Source organism: Garra rufa, chromosome 14 (genome assembly GCF_049309525.1).
Source record: "Garra rufa chromosome 14, GarRuf1.0, whole genome shotgun sequence".
In the NCBI taxonomy this organism is placed as follows: Eukaryota; Metazoa; Chordata; class Actinopteri; order Cypriniformes; family Cyprinidae; genus Garra; species Garra rufa.
In genome coordinates, this window is record NC_133374.1 from 22730330 (window position 1) to 22747543 (window position 17214).

A 17214-nucleotide genomic window follows, 5' to 3' on the forward strand; every position below is an offset into this window, starting at 1 on the left:
GAGCTTTCTGATGCTGCATAGACAGCAATGCAACTACTCTGTTCAAGGTCCAGAAAAGTAGAATGGACATTGTTAAAATAATCCATGTGACATCAGTGTTTCAACCATAATGTTATGAATCTGCGAGAGTACTTCTTATGCGCGAAAAAACAAAAACAAAAATAACAGCTTTATTTATAATTTTTTCTCTTCTGTGTAATTAATGACAGAATTTAAATTTTTGGGAGAACTGTGCCTTTAATAAACAGGGTGAAAAATTTTAGGGGAACATTTCGATCTAAAAAAAAGTTTAAACCCTTAAGTCTTTATATATAGTAATTTTGGTTTATGTTGTTTCTGTCTTTCTCTTAGTCAAAGGCTCAGTGACTCCAGTGGCAACTCTTCCTCCATCGGGCCGCTGTACTAAAGATGAGTTCCTGTGCGTGAAGCCTCCAGCCTGTATCCCTGATTGGAAGCGTTGTGATGGACATCCTCACTGCCAGGACGGGTCGGATGAGGACAACTGTCGTAAGTTCCTATAAGACAATCATACACAGTTTAAAAGTTAGCCACTCTTTATTAGATTTTCATCGAAACTGTCAAAACAAACATTACACTGTATATACTTGCATAAACAGGATATGCGGTGGTGTTAACAAGCTGCCCATTTTATTCCAGCCACTCATGGTCCTCTGCTGTGTGTGAATGGCACTCTCTGTGCGGACGGCGAGGCTTGTGTGCTGAACAGCGAGAGGTGTGATGGCTTCATTGACTGTTCTGACCGGAGTGACGAGGACAACTGCACTAGTGAGACACTGAGAGACATTTGTGGTGTATTATTGAAATCTGACTGCAGCGAGAACAGTATTATAGCACAGTAAAGCTGACAATCTGACTCTTCTTGCTGATTCACTCTGTTTTTCCTTGTCTCAGTGGATTTGCTGGTCTACAAGATTCAAAATCTACAGTGGAGCGCCAACTTTTCTGGTGCTGTGACGCTTACCTGGTCAAGGCCCAAAAACATGCCTGCATCCACCTGCTCTTTTGTCATCTACTTCAGGTATTCATTTAGGCTTTTTGCGTTCATCTACTCCTGTGTTTTCTAAGCTTTTTCAGGTGCTGGACCATTAAAAAAAATCACAGACCACTTAATTTTGTATTGTTTTGATGTTTGTGTTGTTTTTTATGTTTGTTTTTGTTTTAGTTTGCTTTGGTTAATTTATTTTGTGTATTAAGATTTTTCAAGACCTATTAACTTTTGTTTGTTTTATTTTGGTTTAATGTTTTGTTTTGTTTTATTTATTTTATTATATTTCTTTTGGTGGACCACTTGAACTGTAAAAAATCACTAACCACTTAACTTTAGTTTTATTTTGGTTTGATGTTTTGTTTAATATGTTTATTTTATGTTTTAAGATTTTTTGGTTTATTTTGGTTTAGTTTGGTTTGGTTGGTTGGTTTGTTTGTGTTTTAAGATTTTTCAGGTGGCGAACCACTGTAAAAAAATCACTGACCACTTAACTTTTGTTTTATTTTGGTTTGGTTTGTTTTGTTTTGTTTTGTTTTGTTTAAAAATGTTTATTTTGTGTTTTAAGATTTTTCAGTTGGTGGACCACTAAAAAACATACCTCTTAACTTTTGTTTTGTTCTGTTTTATTTTGGTTTTAAGATTTTTGGGTTTATTTTGGTTTAATGTTTTGGTTTAGTTTGGTTTGGTTGGTTTATTTGTTTGCTTTTTGAGATTTTTCAGGTGGTGAACCACTTGAACTGTAAAATAAAATCACTGACCACCTAACTTCTGTTTTATTTAGGTTTGGTTTGTTTTGTTTAATTTGTCAATTGAACAGTAAAAAAATCACAGACTGCTTAACTTTTGTTTTGTTCTGTTTTATTTTGGTTTGATGATTTGTTTTATTTCATTTATTTTTTGTTTTAAGATTCTTCAGGTAGTGGACCACTTGAACTGGGGGAAAAATATCACAGACCACTTAACTTTTGTTTGATGTTTTGTGTGTGTGTGTGTGTGTGTGTGTGTGTGTGTGTGTGTGTGTGTGTTTTTTAATTGATTTGTTTGTTTATTTATTTATTTATTTTGTGTCTTAAGCTTTAAATAAAAAAAAATCAAAGACCACATGACCATTTTAACCATTTATTCATTTGTATTATTTTTATTTATATTATTTATTTATTTGTTTTGTGTCTTAAGTTTTTTAAAGCTTCAACTTCGTACCAAAAATCACAGACAACTTGACCTTTACTATTATTTTTGTTTTAATTACTTTATTTTGTGTTTTAAGATTTTTCAGGTGGTGGACCGCTTCAGCTTTGTACCAAAAATTCATAGACAACTTAATGTTTTAGTATTTTTTGTTTTGTTTTGTTTATTAATATTATTTGTTTTATTTTTTTATTATGTTTATTTTAAGCTGTTTCACATGGTGGAACAAAACCACTTAACATTATTTTTTTTTGGTTATTATTATTATTTTTTATGTATTATTTATTGTTTTTGCTGTTTGAATTTTATTTTATAAATGAAAAATATAACATATTTTATTAATAAATAAAATAAAAACATAATAAATAAACATTAAATAAATAATTAGTGATAATTAATATGAAATTATCAGCCATACTTAATCAGTGATACTTAAAAAATGATCTACATGCAACAGTAAATGTCAAGTCTCTAACTTAAAGCTGTATTGATTTTCCAGGCAGGTGGGTGTCCAGCAGTGGACGCCCATAGAAACAAACAGCAATAAGGGCAGTGCCGTTCTGACCGTGTTGATGCCGGATACCACATACCAGGTGAAGGTTCAGACTCAGTGTCTCAGCAAACAGCATAGGACCAATGAAGTTCTCACACTACGCACACCAGAAGGATGTAAGTCTGCCTTAGCAGCACACTCACTAAAATGATTAATGGAACAACTCCGATTTACATGAAAGAGATGTGCTGACGACTGTGTTTGTGTGGCAGTGCCAGACCCTCCGCAGAATCTGCAGCTGAGCTCTGACAATGCTGAGGACGGGACGGTACTGTGTTCCTGGAGCCCTCCTGATAAAACACATGGACTCATCAGGGAGTACATTGTGAGTGAGAAGCCTTCAGTACTTCATAGTATTTATCAACACATACTTATATCTAACCATCTCACATGTGGTTCAGGTGGAGTATAGTGAAAAGGACAGTGCGGAGTGGTTTTCCCAGCGTAGCACCATTACTAATGTAGAAGTGAAGAATCTGCAGCCCAGCTCGCTGTATAGATTCAGGGTGAGACACTCTAAAACCTGTAAGTTCTTTACTTCTGGTGAGCATAGGTTTATCTAACTTTTCTTCATGTGTTATTGTCAGGTGGCTGCCGTCACAAGCAGAGGTGTGGGAAACTGGACTGAAATTAAATCCATTACTCCTCAAAAAGGTATCAAAACTTTTTAAAGTGTTTTGACGTGTTCAGAGAGGAGCACTGACTCCCTCTGCTGGACATTTATGCTGAAGTTTTTTATATCATAGGATGGTTGAAACTGATTCAGTGTCGCTTAAACTCCCATTTCACCATAAATGTATACAGATCAGTTTGTATCTGTAATTCAGTATCACTGGAAACATAATGTTGTATCACGAATAACTATGAGACAGGGCCTTTTCATAGTATAAGACCTTGCAGTCTCATAATTGAGACATTTAAAATAACGGATACTAACACTGAATTAAAAATAAAGGATTTTAACATTATTCAATTGTATGAAATGTGTATATACAGTTGAAGTCAAAAGTTTACATACACCTCGCAGAATCTGCAAAATGTTAATTATTTTACCAAAATAAGAGGGATCAAGATTCAGGTCCAGCAGATTCTTTGGTTTTCTAGCATTTTTGTGTATTTGAGCCATCTTTTCACACTGAGGACAACTGAGGGACTCATATGCAACTATTACAGAAAGTTTAAATGCTCACTGATGCTTCAGAAGGAAACATGAAGCATTAAGAGCTTGGGGTGAAAACTTTTGAACATAATGGAGATGTGTACATTTGTTTTGCCTAAATACCATATTTTTTCATTTAGCACTTCCCTTTCAGTGGCTAAATGTTTCCCAGAAGACAAAATAAGTTACATTTACCCTGATCTTCCATTTAAAAAAAATGCAAAGGCATTGTGTTTCCTTCTGGATTTAAATCATCTGTAATAGTTACATGTGAGTCCCTCAGTTGTCCTTAGTGTGAAAAGATGGATCTCAAAATCATACAGTCATTGTTCAAATACACAAAAATGATGGAAAAACAAATAATTTGTCTGAAGAACAGCAGGCAGTTTAACTGTTCAGGACAAACAAGGGACTCATGAACAACTATCACTAAACATAAAAACAACAACACAGAATTAAGAATCAAGTATGTAAACTTTTGAATAGGGTAAGTTTTATAAATCCCTCTTATTTTGGTTAAATAATTACATTTGGCAGATTCTGAAAGGGGGATGTAAACTTTTGACTTCATCTGTATCTCGATATTTCACCGAGATACAGCTGGTCAGTTCCCAGCAGTAATAGAAAATATTATTTTCCAATAAGTTTAAATTGATATTTACCTTTTATGGGCATTTTTACATATATAAAGCCTTTTTTTCTAAAAGTGTGCATCATCTTTTGAGTCAAAGTCATTTAATCAGTCAATTATAATAGTAATACATTTAGGCTGTTAAGAAACAAATTAAATCAGTATCAACAAAATTCATCTTTGCAGAAGTTGCATATGAAGAGGCATTTAGATGTATTTACACATGTTAATGCAGCTATATTTGAAATAATTTTAAAAGTAAAAAGATACTTTGAATGTGAAATTAAAACTGCCAGTAGGTAGCAGCAAGTCACTGTTAATAAGTGAGTCATTGTGATTAAACAGAATCATTTAAAGCAGGGGTCACCACACTCGGTCCTGGAGGGCCGGTGTCCCTACAGAGTTTAGCTCCAACCCTAATCAAACACACCTGAACCAGCTAATCAAGGTCTTAATAGGTATACTTGAAACTTCCAGGCAGCTGTGTTGAGGCAAGTTGGAGCTAAACTCTGCAGGACACCGGCCCTCCAGGATCAAGCTTGGTGACCCTTGATTTAAATGGTTAATTCATTCATGAACCGAAACACTGTCATGTTGCTCAGAGAAGCAAAACAGTACTGTGTCTGTGTTTGGAATTATTTTTGTTGGCAAAATTGAGCAAAAACAGGAAATATGCTGTCTATTAATATTAACTTCTTGTTTATTGAATTGTTGTATAAAATCAATATCACATGTGTAGTCATGCTGGCACTCTTCGTGTGATATTGATTAACTATAAGAAATTAACAATTGCGATATTATCGTCAGTTTTAGTGTTTGGACAAAAACTGCTCTAGTGTTTCATGACTCTCTAATGATGTCTTTCAGCTCTCTCTCCTCCTGCTGTTGAGATCACAAGCATCACAGAAGACTCTATGATTTTTTCCATCACCAATGACTATAAAGTAAAGGTCAGTCCGTTTGCATTTTCTCTCTGTGTGGGTTATGTTTATGACTTCCTAGTGTTCTAATGTTCTAATCTAATGTTGATCTCTCTCTGTTAGGTGGAGCACTATGTTGTGGTCATTTCGTGGGTCTTTGATGAACATGTGAAGGAGAGTTGGAATTACACTGTTTCAAAGACATTGAAAGGTAAAACACTTCCCAGTCATCAAACATTTCATCAGGATTTCTGGAGCTATATAAAAAGCTTGTGCTGTTTTCTGTACAGCCTCTAACTTGACAGCAGGTATGGTGTATGAGGTGGCGGTGTGGGCTCACACAAATGATGGAGACAGTCCCACTGCTCTGTTCCGCAAGCAAACCAAAGGCACCAGACCTGCCATGCCATCACTGAAGGCCCGGCCACTCAACCAGACCGCAGTAGAGTGCAACTGGACCGGCCCTCAAGCTGAGGTGAGACTAAAGGCCCAATTAGCAGCATTGTCCAGCTGAAAGCCGCTTGATTTGAAGGTGACGTCTGTGCAAGTTGTGCTTCGTATATAATTAAACTATTAATGAATAGACAGTAGACCCACAAAATTTTGCTAAAATTTCAAATGAATTTGCAAAATGTTAATTATTTTAACTAAATAAGGGTGATCTTACAAAATGCATGTTATTTTAATTTTTTTGTACAGATTCTGCATTAAGAACAGGTGGTGAAAACTTTTTGAATTTGAAGATCAGGGTAAATTATTTAGTAAATTTTTGTCTTCTGGGAAACATGTAAGAATCTTCTATAGCTTCTGAATGGCATTGATAAACAAAAAAATATGGTATTTAGGTAAAATAAGGAAAATCTACGCACCTTCATTGTGTTCAAAAGTTTACACCCCTGGCTCTTAATGCATTGTTTCTCTTTCTGGAGCATCAGTGAGCGTTTAAACCTTCTGTAATAGTTGCATATGAGTACCTCAGTTGTCCTCAGTGTGAAAAGATGAATCTCAAAATCATGCAGTCATTTTTGGAAAGGGTTCAAATACACAGAATTTGTGGGACCTAAAGAATTTTTCTGAAGAACAGTGGGCAGTTTAACTGTTCAGGACAAACAAGGGACTCATAAACAACTATCACTAGCCAAAAAAAAAAAAAAAAAAAAACACAGTTCAGGTAACAACACAGTGTTAAGATTCAAGCAAACTTTTGAACGGGGTCATTTTTATACATTCAATTATTATTTTCTCTTGTGGGCTATATGTCAACATATTTTAAGTGAAATATCTTATTCAGGTCAGCACTAAATAAGAAAATAACATGCATTTGTATGATCCCTCTTATTTTGGTAAAATAATTAGCATTTTGAAGATTCTACAAGGTGTATCTAAACTTTTATCTCAACTGTATGTCCTGACTTCTAAGCTGAAATGTGTTGAAATGTTTTCTTAGATGTATGGAGTGTTTTATGCCACATCCTTCCTGGATCTTTTCCGAAGACCTCACAGGGTGAATACCACCTCCTCCAGTCTGACTGTGATCGTTGACAGTGACAAGCAGTACCTCTTCCTGGTTAGTATACACCCTCCTTCTCACTTTAGAGATTCACTTTGGCAACATGATGAAGTGATTGTGTGTTTCTCGTTCAGGTGAGAGTGATCGTTCCATACCTCGGGCCTCCGTCGGACTACGCCGTAGTGAAGATGATCCCCAACGAGCGACTTCCACCTCGAAACTTGCACAAGGTGCGAGTGGATAGGACACAGGCCACTCTGAAGTGGCAGCCACCATACGATTCTCCCAGCAGTTCTTTGGTACGACCACATAGTCAAGTCCTTGAGTGTCGTTGTTTTGTTATAAAATATTATGGTTGTGTCAGATAGGTGTTTCAAGCATCCCTGTGTTTGTATATCAGACTTACGCAGTGCACGTCAGAGATACAGTTCGTAAATCAGAGCGGGACTATAAGGTGAGCACTCAAAACAACACAGTGGAGTACACGCTGAAGGGCCTGGAGCCTGGAGGACGCTACAGCATCACCATCAGGCTACTGAACATGAGCAAAGAGGCCAGCTTTACACTCAACACAGGTATAACCATCTCTTTTCTTGCCCTTTTTTAAATACAAGTTATTCCAGTGATGGAAAAGCTAAATTTTCAGCAGCTTTACACAGTCTTTAAAAGGAACCATCGGTATTAAGACTTGCATTGCTTAATATAACATAATTGTCTCTTACTGAAATATGTAGTAGAAAACCCATTAAAGATCGTTTTATGCATATTTTGGACTATGGGGTGCGCCGTCATTTCGATGACATCAAATGGTTGCACTCGGTGAGCTACTGACGATACCTGTTGCTATTTTTACCTCAACACAACTCGTAAAATAAAAAACTGATATGATGACCGCAGCTACTGAAATAGCTCACGGGTGGCAATGGATATAAGCATAGGCTTAAACCAATGTTGTACCATTGTTTTTTTCCCCACAAGGAGTCTAAACGCCCCCAGATATTGAATGAAATTCACACTGAGAAACTCCTTTATTGATTGAAGTGTCATGACAAGCGTCGGCATTTTTAAAACCTGCCAGGATGGCATCTAGCTTTTCTTGTTTCTGCCATTTATAAGCTCTTTTAGTAGATGTGGTCTACTAAAAGCCTCAAATGCATCAGGGCTAAAGTGGAGATAACAAAGACGCATGTCTTTAGGAAGTTTTATTCGTCCACAGGAAAGCAAAGCAGTGCTAGGAAAGCAGTGAAGACTTGCATCACTTCTCTTGTTGCCCTTTGATTAAAAATTACAACCAAAAGCTGCACAATGTGGCATTGTGTTAGTATTTATTTTATTTTTTTTAGAGTTGTGTATTTCTGAGTTGTTTTACGGTAAAAATAGCAAAAGGCAGTGCCAGTAGCTCACTGAGTGCAACCATTTGATGTCATCGAAATAATAGCACCCCCCATAGTCCAAAATATGTATAAAATGATGTGGATTTTTTTTAAAATAACATAATCTTTCATGGGTTTTCTACTACATATTTCAGTAAAAGACATCATTTATGTTATATTAAGCCATACAAGGTAAAACCCATGGTTAGAAATCATTGTAGTATGCTGATTTGGTGTTCAAGAAACATTTCTTTCTATTATCGGGATTCTTTGATGAATAGAAAGTTAAAAAGAACAGAGATCGTAGTCTTTTATGACATTATTGAATCACTTTTGGTCAATTTAATGCATCCTTGCTGAATAAAAAGTATAAAAATAAATAAAAAATGACATTGAACCTAGGGCTGGGCGGTATACCTTTTCATACCGAATACCGGTGTTTTTTTTTTTTTAATGATATTCATTTTTCATATACCCCAAAACCGGTGAGTGTGTGCGTACAAAGCGCTGGGAACACGTATGTTGACGCAAACAGAAACCGCAGCTTGCACGTGCTTGTCTGAAGCAACACATCTGAGGTGTGGACGTATTTCAGTATATCTGAGAAAGACCCAGGGTTAGCGATTTGCAAAACTTGTAATGCCGAAATTTCAAGAGGGGGTGTGTCTGCAGTGATGAGAGCAGAGATCGGCGCATTGTGCGCAGACAGATGTAGCTTTCAGTGAGAGAAAAACAATGGCTTTACGTTGGTGTTACGTCGCAATATTTTAAAGATATGTCTTTTCTATATACTGTATTTTTATTAATATTTATGTTTTAAAGCCAATGGATATCACCAGAGCCGGATTAAATAAATGTACTACACTAGGCAGGTTGCATTTTTTGGGCCCCCCTCCGTCGATGTTATTTATGAATTGAAATCTGAAACTTACCAAAGTTACTAATAAAAGTTAATTCACATTTTACATAGCCTAGTCTTTGGTTAAAAAATGGTTGTTGTATGCCAAAATAAGTCATGTGTTGTATATAAAACAGTCTATCAGACTATTTTTTGATATTCATTATTTATACATTACACGGCTCTATTAAATGCTATTAAATTATCCTCATCTTATCCATTGGGAGTGTCATTGTTAAGGCAGTAGTACCAGTAAATAACCAATAGGTGTCAGTAAACTATGTAAACAGAGCAAATAAGTTTATTAAGCAAAACGATATTGGGCTCACACGGAGCCCCTCTAGAAGAAAAATAATTAATCCGTGGGGACGGTTTTGCAGTTCGTTCCCTCAGTTTAAACTGTACTCATGAGTTCTTAAACTGTTCCCTCGGTTAAATAAATAAATATAAATCGTGCCCATGGATTATCAAACCGTACCCACGAATATCCAATCCGTGAGCTCAGATTTTGTAAACCGTACCCTCAGATTTTGAATCCTTACCGACAAATTTATAATCTGTGCGCACGCTTTAGCAATTCGTTCCCACGGGTTTGTAAACTGTACTCACGGATTTGTGATGCATTGTATTGCATTTATTAAACTTTATTTCTTATAGTAGGCTATGAGACCATGGAACACTGACAAAACAGAGTTTTAGCTTTATTTTATTTATATTAATCACCAATAGATTAGCTGCTAAAACACCACACCTGTGTTCTATCCTATTGGTTATTATTGTAAAATAAACGCTAAAAAGAAGACTGTTTTGTAAGTGCGGGTCATGGTACCAAAATAAAATAATAAGTGAAGAGCGCTGTTCAAACGGCTTTGCTTTATTTAATTTTTTCAAAATATGCCTGAATTAAAAAAAAAACAAAAAAAAACACGAGTTTTGGAGGGAAGGTAAAAAGCAATACAAATCAACTAATGTACAGGTTATGTTGTCATTCTTTTGCTCTCAAACTAAATGCAATGTAATAATAGGCCTTATTTAATAATAACATTAAATGTGCAGCATGCATCTAATGCTACGCGTTCCAGGCAGGTTTTTGAGCTCGTAAAACACGACTTAAAATCACGACTCACGACTTTGTAGCGTTCCAGGCAAGTCACGCCAAACTGCCTGGGCACATTTATGAATTATTATTATTTATATATTATTATTAATTTGATTGCAACGTTATATTGTCCTATGCTCTATTTTTCCACCGTGTACCACTTGCATAAACACCGCACGCATTAGCGCTGATATTGTATGTTACAGAACTCGTAACTGGGAGTCCATCGATCTAGTAAGAGTTCACGAGTGGGAAGTCACGGGTTTGACTGCCGTTCCAGTGCACTTTCACGGGTAGAAGGTTGGAAAAACACGGGTTACGGGTTGCCTTGAACGCGGCATAACTCTGGGTGAAAAGCTTATCACAAATCGCTCTGTATGGCTCTGACTGGCTGGCGCCGCTCTATACAGTCATGGGCTGGCGTTAATATGACAATGTAACAGTCTATGGTTAAGATAAACATCGTCACTATTTTTAGTTAATTAATAAATATTGAAATAGATTGTAGATAGGACATTTGTACATTTAAAAAAAAAGAGAGAAAAAAAAAGTGTCCCTCTGTCTGGGCCCCCTCCCGCCAATCGGGCCCTAGGCACGTGCCTAGTTTGCCTTTGCGTTAATCCGGCTCTGGATATCACACAAGCAACGTGGAAACTGATCAATATGTTAAAGTGAAAGTCAAAACTGACTTTCAGCATCTGATGTGCATTCGTTCAGACAATGAGAGACGATTATACTTCATGTGCTGATATTAATTTAGTCCCTTAATATTTTTCTTGTGCCCCGAACATGGTGGGGAAAAAAATAAAAAAGAAACGTATTTTGTGTAAGGTTTGTTTTTGAAAGTCTTAAATAAAGCTCTTAATTTTCATTGATGACTGCAGTGTTATTAGGGGGTTATGAAAGTCATAATTATGATTTCAGGTGGTCTTAAATGTGGGGACTGAAAGACAAGAATTGCGATGAAACTTCAAAAGGCTATCCATTGAATAAATATGAGCGCTGCACGTTTCAAAATCATTTGTTGCGCTACTTTGTATACTACCATTCTGACAGCGCCTCCTGCTGGAAGAGAAACGCGTAGACTTGTAAATGTGAACTTGTGAAGAATGCACAATAAAGTGTTGTGTATTTTGACTGCAAATCATGAATTCTGATTTCTTCACCTCATTACAATTATGAGTGCCACTGTCACTTCTTTGTGAACAGCAGCATTTTGTGAGACCAATCAAACCTGGGTTAATACTAGTCCTGTCAATGTAAGCCAATATACTGCAGTAATTATTCTCTAATTTATTAGGAAATGTGGTTAACACCTAGTCATGCATGAAAAAAAAAAAAAAATACCGTCATATACCGTGATACCGTATAATTTTGAAAAATACCGTGATATAAATTTTTGGTCATACCGCCCAGCTCTAATTGAACCCAAACATTTGATTGTAAATTTATGTACTATGTGTATTTTTTCCACACAGTTCCTCTGCCTGCACCTGAGGCCCTCAAGATCTTAGAAGAACAGGATCATGTGTTTCTCTTCTGGAAGAGCCTGGCTGTGAAAGACCGTACCTTCAATGAGAGCAGGGTTAGAAACCAGAACCCTTCTACGCACCTTTAAGTCTACATGAAATCCACATTGACCCTGTTTACTCAATTAATGAACATTTCTGGTCTTATTTTGGATTTTGGCTTTTTTTTCCATCTCCTTTGGTTTCACTTGTGAAATGGTTTCACTAATGATCATCTGTCTCTTCAGGGCTATGAGGTGTATATGCATGACAGTGTCACCAACTCCACAAAGTGTCTGGGTAACACAACGGAGACGTTCTTCAGGATCAGCAACCTGTTGGTGGGCCATAACTACACGTTCTCAGTACGTGCACGCTGTCTGCTCAACAACCAGCTGTGTGGAGAGGCGGCGGTGCTGTTATATGACGAACTGGGAAAAGCAGCAGGCATGAGCTTTTATACAATAAACATTTGGCTTCTTTATCTCTGTGGGCATTTGTGGAGTCAGATGTTGATCTAAACACTTTTGTCGCCTTTCAGGGCCAAATGATGCCTCGTCTCAGTCCGGTAAATCGGAGGACATGGCGGCGATAGTGGTTCCAGTGTTGTTCCTGCTGTTGGTGGGTGTGTGTGGAGGCCTGGTGGTGCTTTACCTCAGACACCGTCGGCTACAGCACAGCTTCACCGCTTTCGCTAACAGCCACTACAACTCTCGTCTGGGCTCTGCCATTTTCTCCTCAGGAGATGAGCTGGGTAAGACCAACTTCCCCTCTTTCATGAAATCTGTTTTTTACTTCAGTACACTTCAGAGAAGTGTCACTTTAGTTTAGCTCAGTTGGCTTCAGTTCATCTCAGTTCACTTCATTTTAGTTCAGTTCACTTGTGTGTAGCTCAGATGACTTCTGTGTTTTAGTTCAGTTTACTTCACTGTGTTGTAGTTCAGTCAAAGTCCCTTTAAGGCAAGTCATGTCACTCGGCGGCCATCTTTGAAACGCCTCTCGGGCATTCAAGTGCAGCTCCTATCTGGTTGAATGGGGAAACATCAAATTCTCCTAAACTGTTCACCAAGCTTACGATTAAATTTCATATTTTAAATCTCCAAAGAAATCCAACAAGAACTGCCTCATAAATATGGTTCCTTGTGCTTGAATAGCATTAAAAAAACGCTTATTTTTCCGGCTAGATGAGCCAGTGCGCATGCGCAATACTGAACGCACGTCTTAGAGCGCCGGCTGTTTCTATAGCAACCGGGACTTCTAACGGCAGATGCTGTGACGCGCTGACTTTACTGATCAACGATTGGCTCTTTCACTAAGAAGGCGGAGCTTCGCGGCCATGATGACCGTTTCATTGTTCCCCATTCAAAACTACACGAGTGACATGTCTTTGGTATTCTATAGTCTTTGGTTCAGTTTGCTTTAGCTCAATTAACTTCAGTCAAGTTCAGTTTCATTTAGTTTAATTTTAGTTCAGTTAACTTACGTTTAGACCATCTGACAGTTTATTTTGAAGTTCACTTCAGTCTAGCTCATTTCACTTCAGTTAAGTTGACTTCAGTTTAGTTTACTAAACTTGCTTATCTCAGTTGTCTGTATTACAGTTGTGTGTGTTCACACTTGGCATTTTTGGTTCAGTTAAAACAGACCCTGAATGCAGTTGCTTGTAAATGCAGTTCATTTGAAGAAGTGTACACGCTACCATCATAACTTTGGTGCACACCAAACAAGCAGGCTGAGACAAAGTTCGGTCCTAAAAATGATAGTGTGATCGCTAAGTGAACCAGGACTAACTGTTTCTATATCTGTTTTTGTCCGTACCAAAAGAATGAAGAGAACCAAACTACAAGTGCGAACAGTTCATTTATTTAGCTCAGTTGACTAAGTTGACAGTTAAGTTCACTTCAGTTTAGTTTAGTTGACTTTATTTGAGTTCACGTCACTTGTTTAGCTCAGTTGACTTCAGTTCACTTCAATTTATTTCAGTTTATTTCATTTAAATTCAGTTTAGTTGACTACATTTTCAGGTCATTTGTTTAGCTCAGACTTAATTTTAGTTTAGTTCACTTCAATTTAGTTTAGTTCACTTTAGTTCAGGTCACTTGTTTAGCTCAGTTGACTTCTTTGTAATTAAGTTCACTTAAATTCAGTTTAGATTACTTCAGTTCAGTTTAGGACAGGTGACGTGTAAAGTTCACTTTAGTTCACTTCAATTCAATTTAGTTCAGTATGCTTAAATTTAGTTCTGTTAACTTCAGTTTAGATTTGTTCACTTCATGTTGACTTCAGTTCAGTTTACTTCAGTTGTGTTGTGTTTAGTTCATTTAATTTCATGTTCACTTAAGTTTAGTTTCGTTCACTTCAATCTAATTCAGATTATCACAGTTGCTTTTAAAACAAATAATTTTAGTTCAGTTCATTAAATTAGCTCAGTTGACTAAGTTGACAGTTAAGTTCACTTCCGTTTAATTTAGTTGACTTTGTTTAGGTAACTTGTTTTGATCAGTTGACTTCATTTTAATTTAGTTCACTTCAATTCAGTTTAGTTTAGATGACTTCAGATAAATTTACATAGTTTCACTTCTGTTTAGCTCATTTGAGGCCCCTCAAGTTAGTTTGAATTCAGTTTAGACTTCAGTTAAGTTCATCCTTAGTTTAGTCCACTTAATTTCACATATGTTTAGCTCAGCTGACTTCAGTTCACTTAAATTTAATTTAGGTCAGTATGCTTCAAATGTAGTTCAGTTAACTGTGGTTTATATTTATTCACTTCAAGCTGAATTTAGTTCACTTCAGTTTACTTAAGCTGTGTTGTGTTCAGTTTAATTTTACTTCAGTTAATTTAACTTCACATTTTTAAATCGGTTCAGATCAATTCTTTTGACTTCAGTTTACTTCAGATAACCTTCAATTTGGTTCACTTCAGCTCTTTGTTTAAATCAGTTCAGTTTTGCACACTGAAATAGGCTGCTAAAATTGTTTTTTGTTTCCTCTCTTTTTCAGGTGACGATGATGAAGACGCTCCAATGATCAGCGGCTTTTCAGATGACGTTCCCATGGTGATTGCATAGCTGGACAACTCTTTCTCTCCTCCTTCACTTCCCACTCCACTTCCTCATCATGTTTTCTTATGTGCCCATCCGGCACACCTCCAAGCTATCAAGCCCCCTTCCTCTATACCCCCCATCACTTAGAAAAAAAAAACGCTGGATTTGGGTTTCTGGACCCTGAGGAAGAAAAGAAAGCATGGAGCGAAAGAGATATTTTTGAATATAAGATGCACTTTTTTCGGATGCGCAATAACTTATTTTTTATATATAATATATGTGGGTATTGGACTTTGTAGGCATTTACTGAAGCAAACTGTGAAGGAGTTTGTCAGCTGATCAGCAGACTCACTGAACAGGGAAAAGACCCTTATCGTACAACAAACTCTCACACGAGCATTACATTTGCTTAAAGCCAAAACAAGCACCTAGATATGGGTACATCAGTGCAAAAACACAAAATACACAACAAAAAAAATCTAAAGAGCAAACCTCATATGTGTACAGACGAAAAAAAATGGACCAACGAATGCTGATGAAAAGGGAAGGCGGTACGTAGGCTGTTGACAGTAAATTGCACAGGATCAGATTTTTGTTGCATATGCTCGATTTGTGTCACTTTATGTCAGTAGGCCTGCATTTGTCCATGGTACCTTGTTTACACTTTGTATCCATTTGTTAATTTCCTTGATCAGCAATAGGTTCCCTCTGCTTTATGAAAATGTGAAAACTATAACCTGTTTTGGTTGTTCTATTAGCTGTTTTCAGAAAAGAATGACCAAAATTAAGACGGTAACAGGCATTTGAGTGTTGTCCACATTAAGTCACATGCTTAGTCCATATGTTTTCTTTGATTTATCCTACGCATTTTATCTAGCGAATAATATTATGATATTGCATATCCTGTGTGCTGCCATGGTTTTAGTCCTTTAGTGTTCTCAGGGAACTGGGTTAATGTAGATGTACCAGCGATATCAGTCACACTGCCACAGGCAGCGCAGTGTGTTTAATTCGGAGACTATTGTGCTGTACAGTAGTTCCATATTGCAGTGAAGCCTGTGCAGCTCTCGTCTGAACAGACCAGAAGGCTTCATCCTAGTCTCTTGTGCCAAGCTTAAGAAAAGCAGAGGGTAGAGCAGACGTCTTGCCTTCCCGAACCGTTGTGAAGAGGTACATGTGTTAAATCCGTGTTTCATTTTAACTGGATTGCGGGTGTTGCTTAACATATTTGTTTATGAATGTATTTTTTCTTCTTCTTTTCTTTTTTTTTCGTATCTTGTATTGAGGAGACCAGAAAATGGATATGGTCTACCCCCTTCTTCTTTAATGTTCAAGGATTTTAAATGAGGTTCATGGCCAGTTTACATTCAAATGCTTGTGGTCATTATTAATGATATTCTCCTCTCCCATTGTTAATTGGAATTAAACAAAACTGTTAAGTTGATAGATGTGGCTATTTTAGTGAAATTGTTTTTTTTTTCTTTCAGTACCACATTGCCTTATTACAACACACTGAGTAAAGTATGTAGCAGTATGTCAATGTGATCACACATGCACACACTCACAGAAAATTGATTTGAGAAAAAAAATTAGAGTAAACAATTGTAAAAAGACTGGAATAGTGCGATAGGAATTGTGTGTATCGACATATTGTGAATTACCACTGTATAATGTTTAAAAAGTTCCAGTGCAGCACTTGTGTGAATCCTGAGCCACCGTTTTTATTTAGTCTTGTTTGTATTCTTTACTCGCAACCATTTGTGGTGATATTTGTCATGGCCAGTTTGAAACCCATTTCTTTTTGGTCAATAAGATGTAAACATTTTTACATAGCAGTGACGTTGTACACCGCCATGTTTAAATCTTTGATCTTGCCTGCCTACTGAGGGTTTTAAAGATAAGAATCTTGTAAGTGGTACAGTCTGAGATGTTTTATGAACCACTTATGCTGAAATAAATGTGGAAACTTGAATATGACTCCTCTTGCTTTGATAACTCACACAGCATTCATAAGTGAATTAACAGAATTAACAGTCAAAATTATTTAACCAAATGAAGAGGAATCATAGAAAATGCATGTTATTTTTTATTGAGTACTGACCTGAATACGATATTTCACATTAAAGAATTTACAAATAGTCCACAAAAAAATAATAATAGTTGAATTTATAAGAAACCTTGTTCAAAAATTTACATACACTTGATTCTTAAAACTGTGTTGTTACCTGAATAATCCACAGCTGTGTGTATTTTTTTTAAGGGATAGTTGTTCATGAGTCCCTTGTTTGTCCTGAACAGTTAAACTTCCCGCTGTTCGCAGAA

At 36.6% G+C, this 17214-nt stretch overlaps 1 protein-coding gene across 1 annotated transcript in view; it reads left to right on the forward strand.

Annotated features, from left to right (window-relative positions):
- sorl1 (sortilin-related receptor, L(DLR class) A repeats containing) overlaps positions 1 to 16864 on the forward strand; it is an 88014-nt gene extending 71150 nt beyond the window's left edge. The window contains exons 32-48 of the mRNA XM_073817825.1: positions 352 to 507; positions 658 to 786; positions 913 to 1039; positions 2697 to 2866; positions 2963 to 3075; positions 3152 to 3256; positions 3338 to 3404; positions 5408 to 5490; positions 5584 to 5671; positions 5751 to 5935; positions 6908 to 7027; positions 7105 to 7269; positions 7371 to 7545; positions 11819 to 11925; positions 12097 to 12295; positions 12390 to 12602; positions 14849 to 16864. Coding sequence (XP_073673926.1) covers positions 352 to 507; positions 658 to 786; positions 913 to 1039; positions 2697 to 2866; positions 2963 to 3075; positions 3152 to 3256; positions 3338 to 3404; positions 5408 to 5490; positions 5584 to 5671; positions 5751 to 5935; positions 6908 to 7027; positions 7105 to 7269; positions 7371 to 7545; positions 11819 to 11925; positions 12097 to 12295; positions 12390 to 12602; positions 14849 to 14916 — 2270 coding nt within the window. The 3' untranslated portion in view covers positions 14917 to 16864. The remainder of the gene's footprint in view (positions 1 to 351; positions 508 to 657; positions 787 to 912; positions 1040 to 2696; positions 2867 to 2962; positions 3076 to 3151; positions 3257 to 3337; positions 3405 to 5407; positions 5491 to 5583; positions 5672 to 5750; positions 5936 to 6907; positions 7028 to 7104; positions 7270 to 7370; positions 7546 to 11818; positions 11926 to 12096; positions 12296 to 12389; positions 12603 to 14848) is intronic.
- The last annotated feature ends 350 nt before the right edge of the window (positions 16865 to 17214 follow it).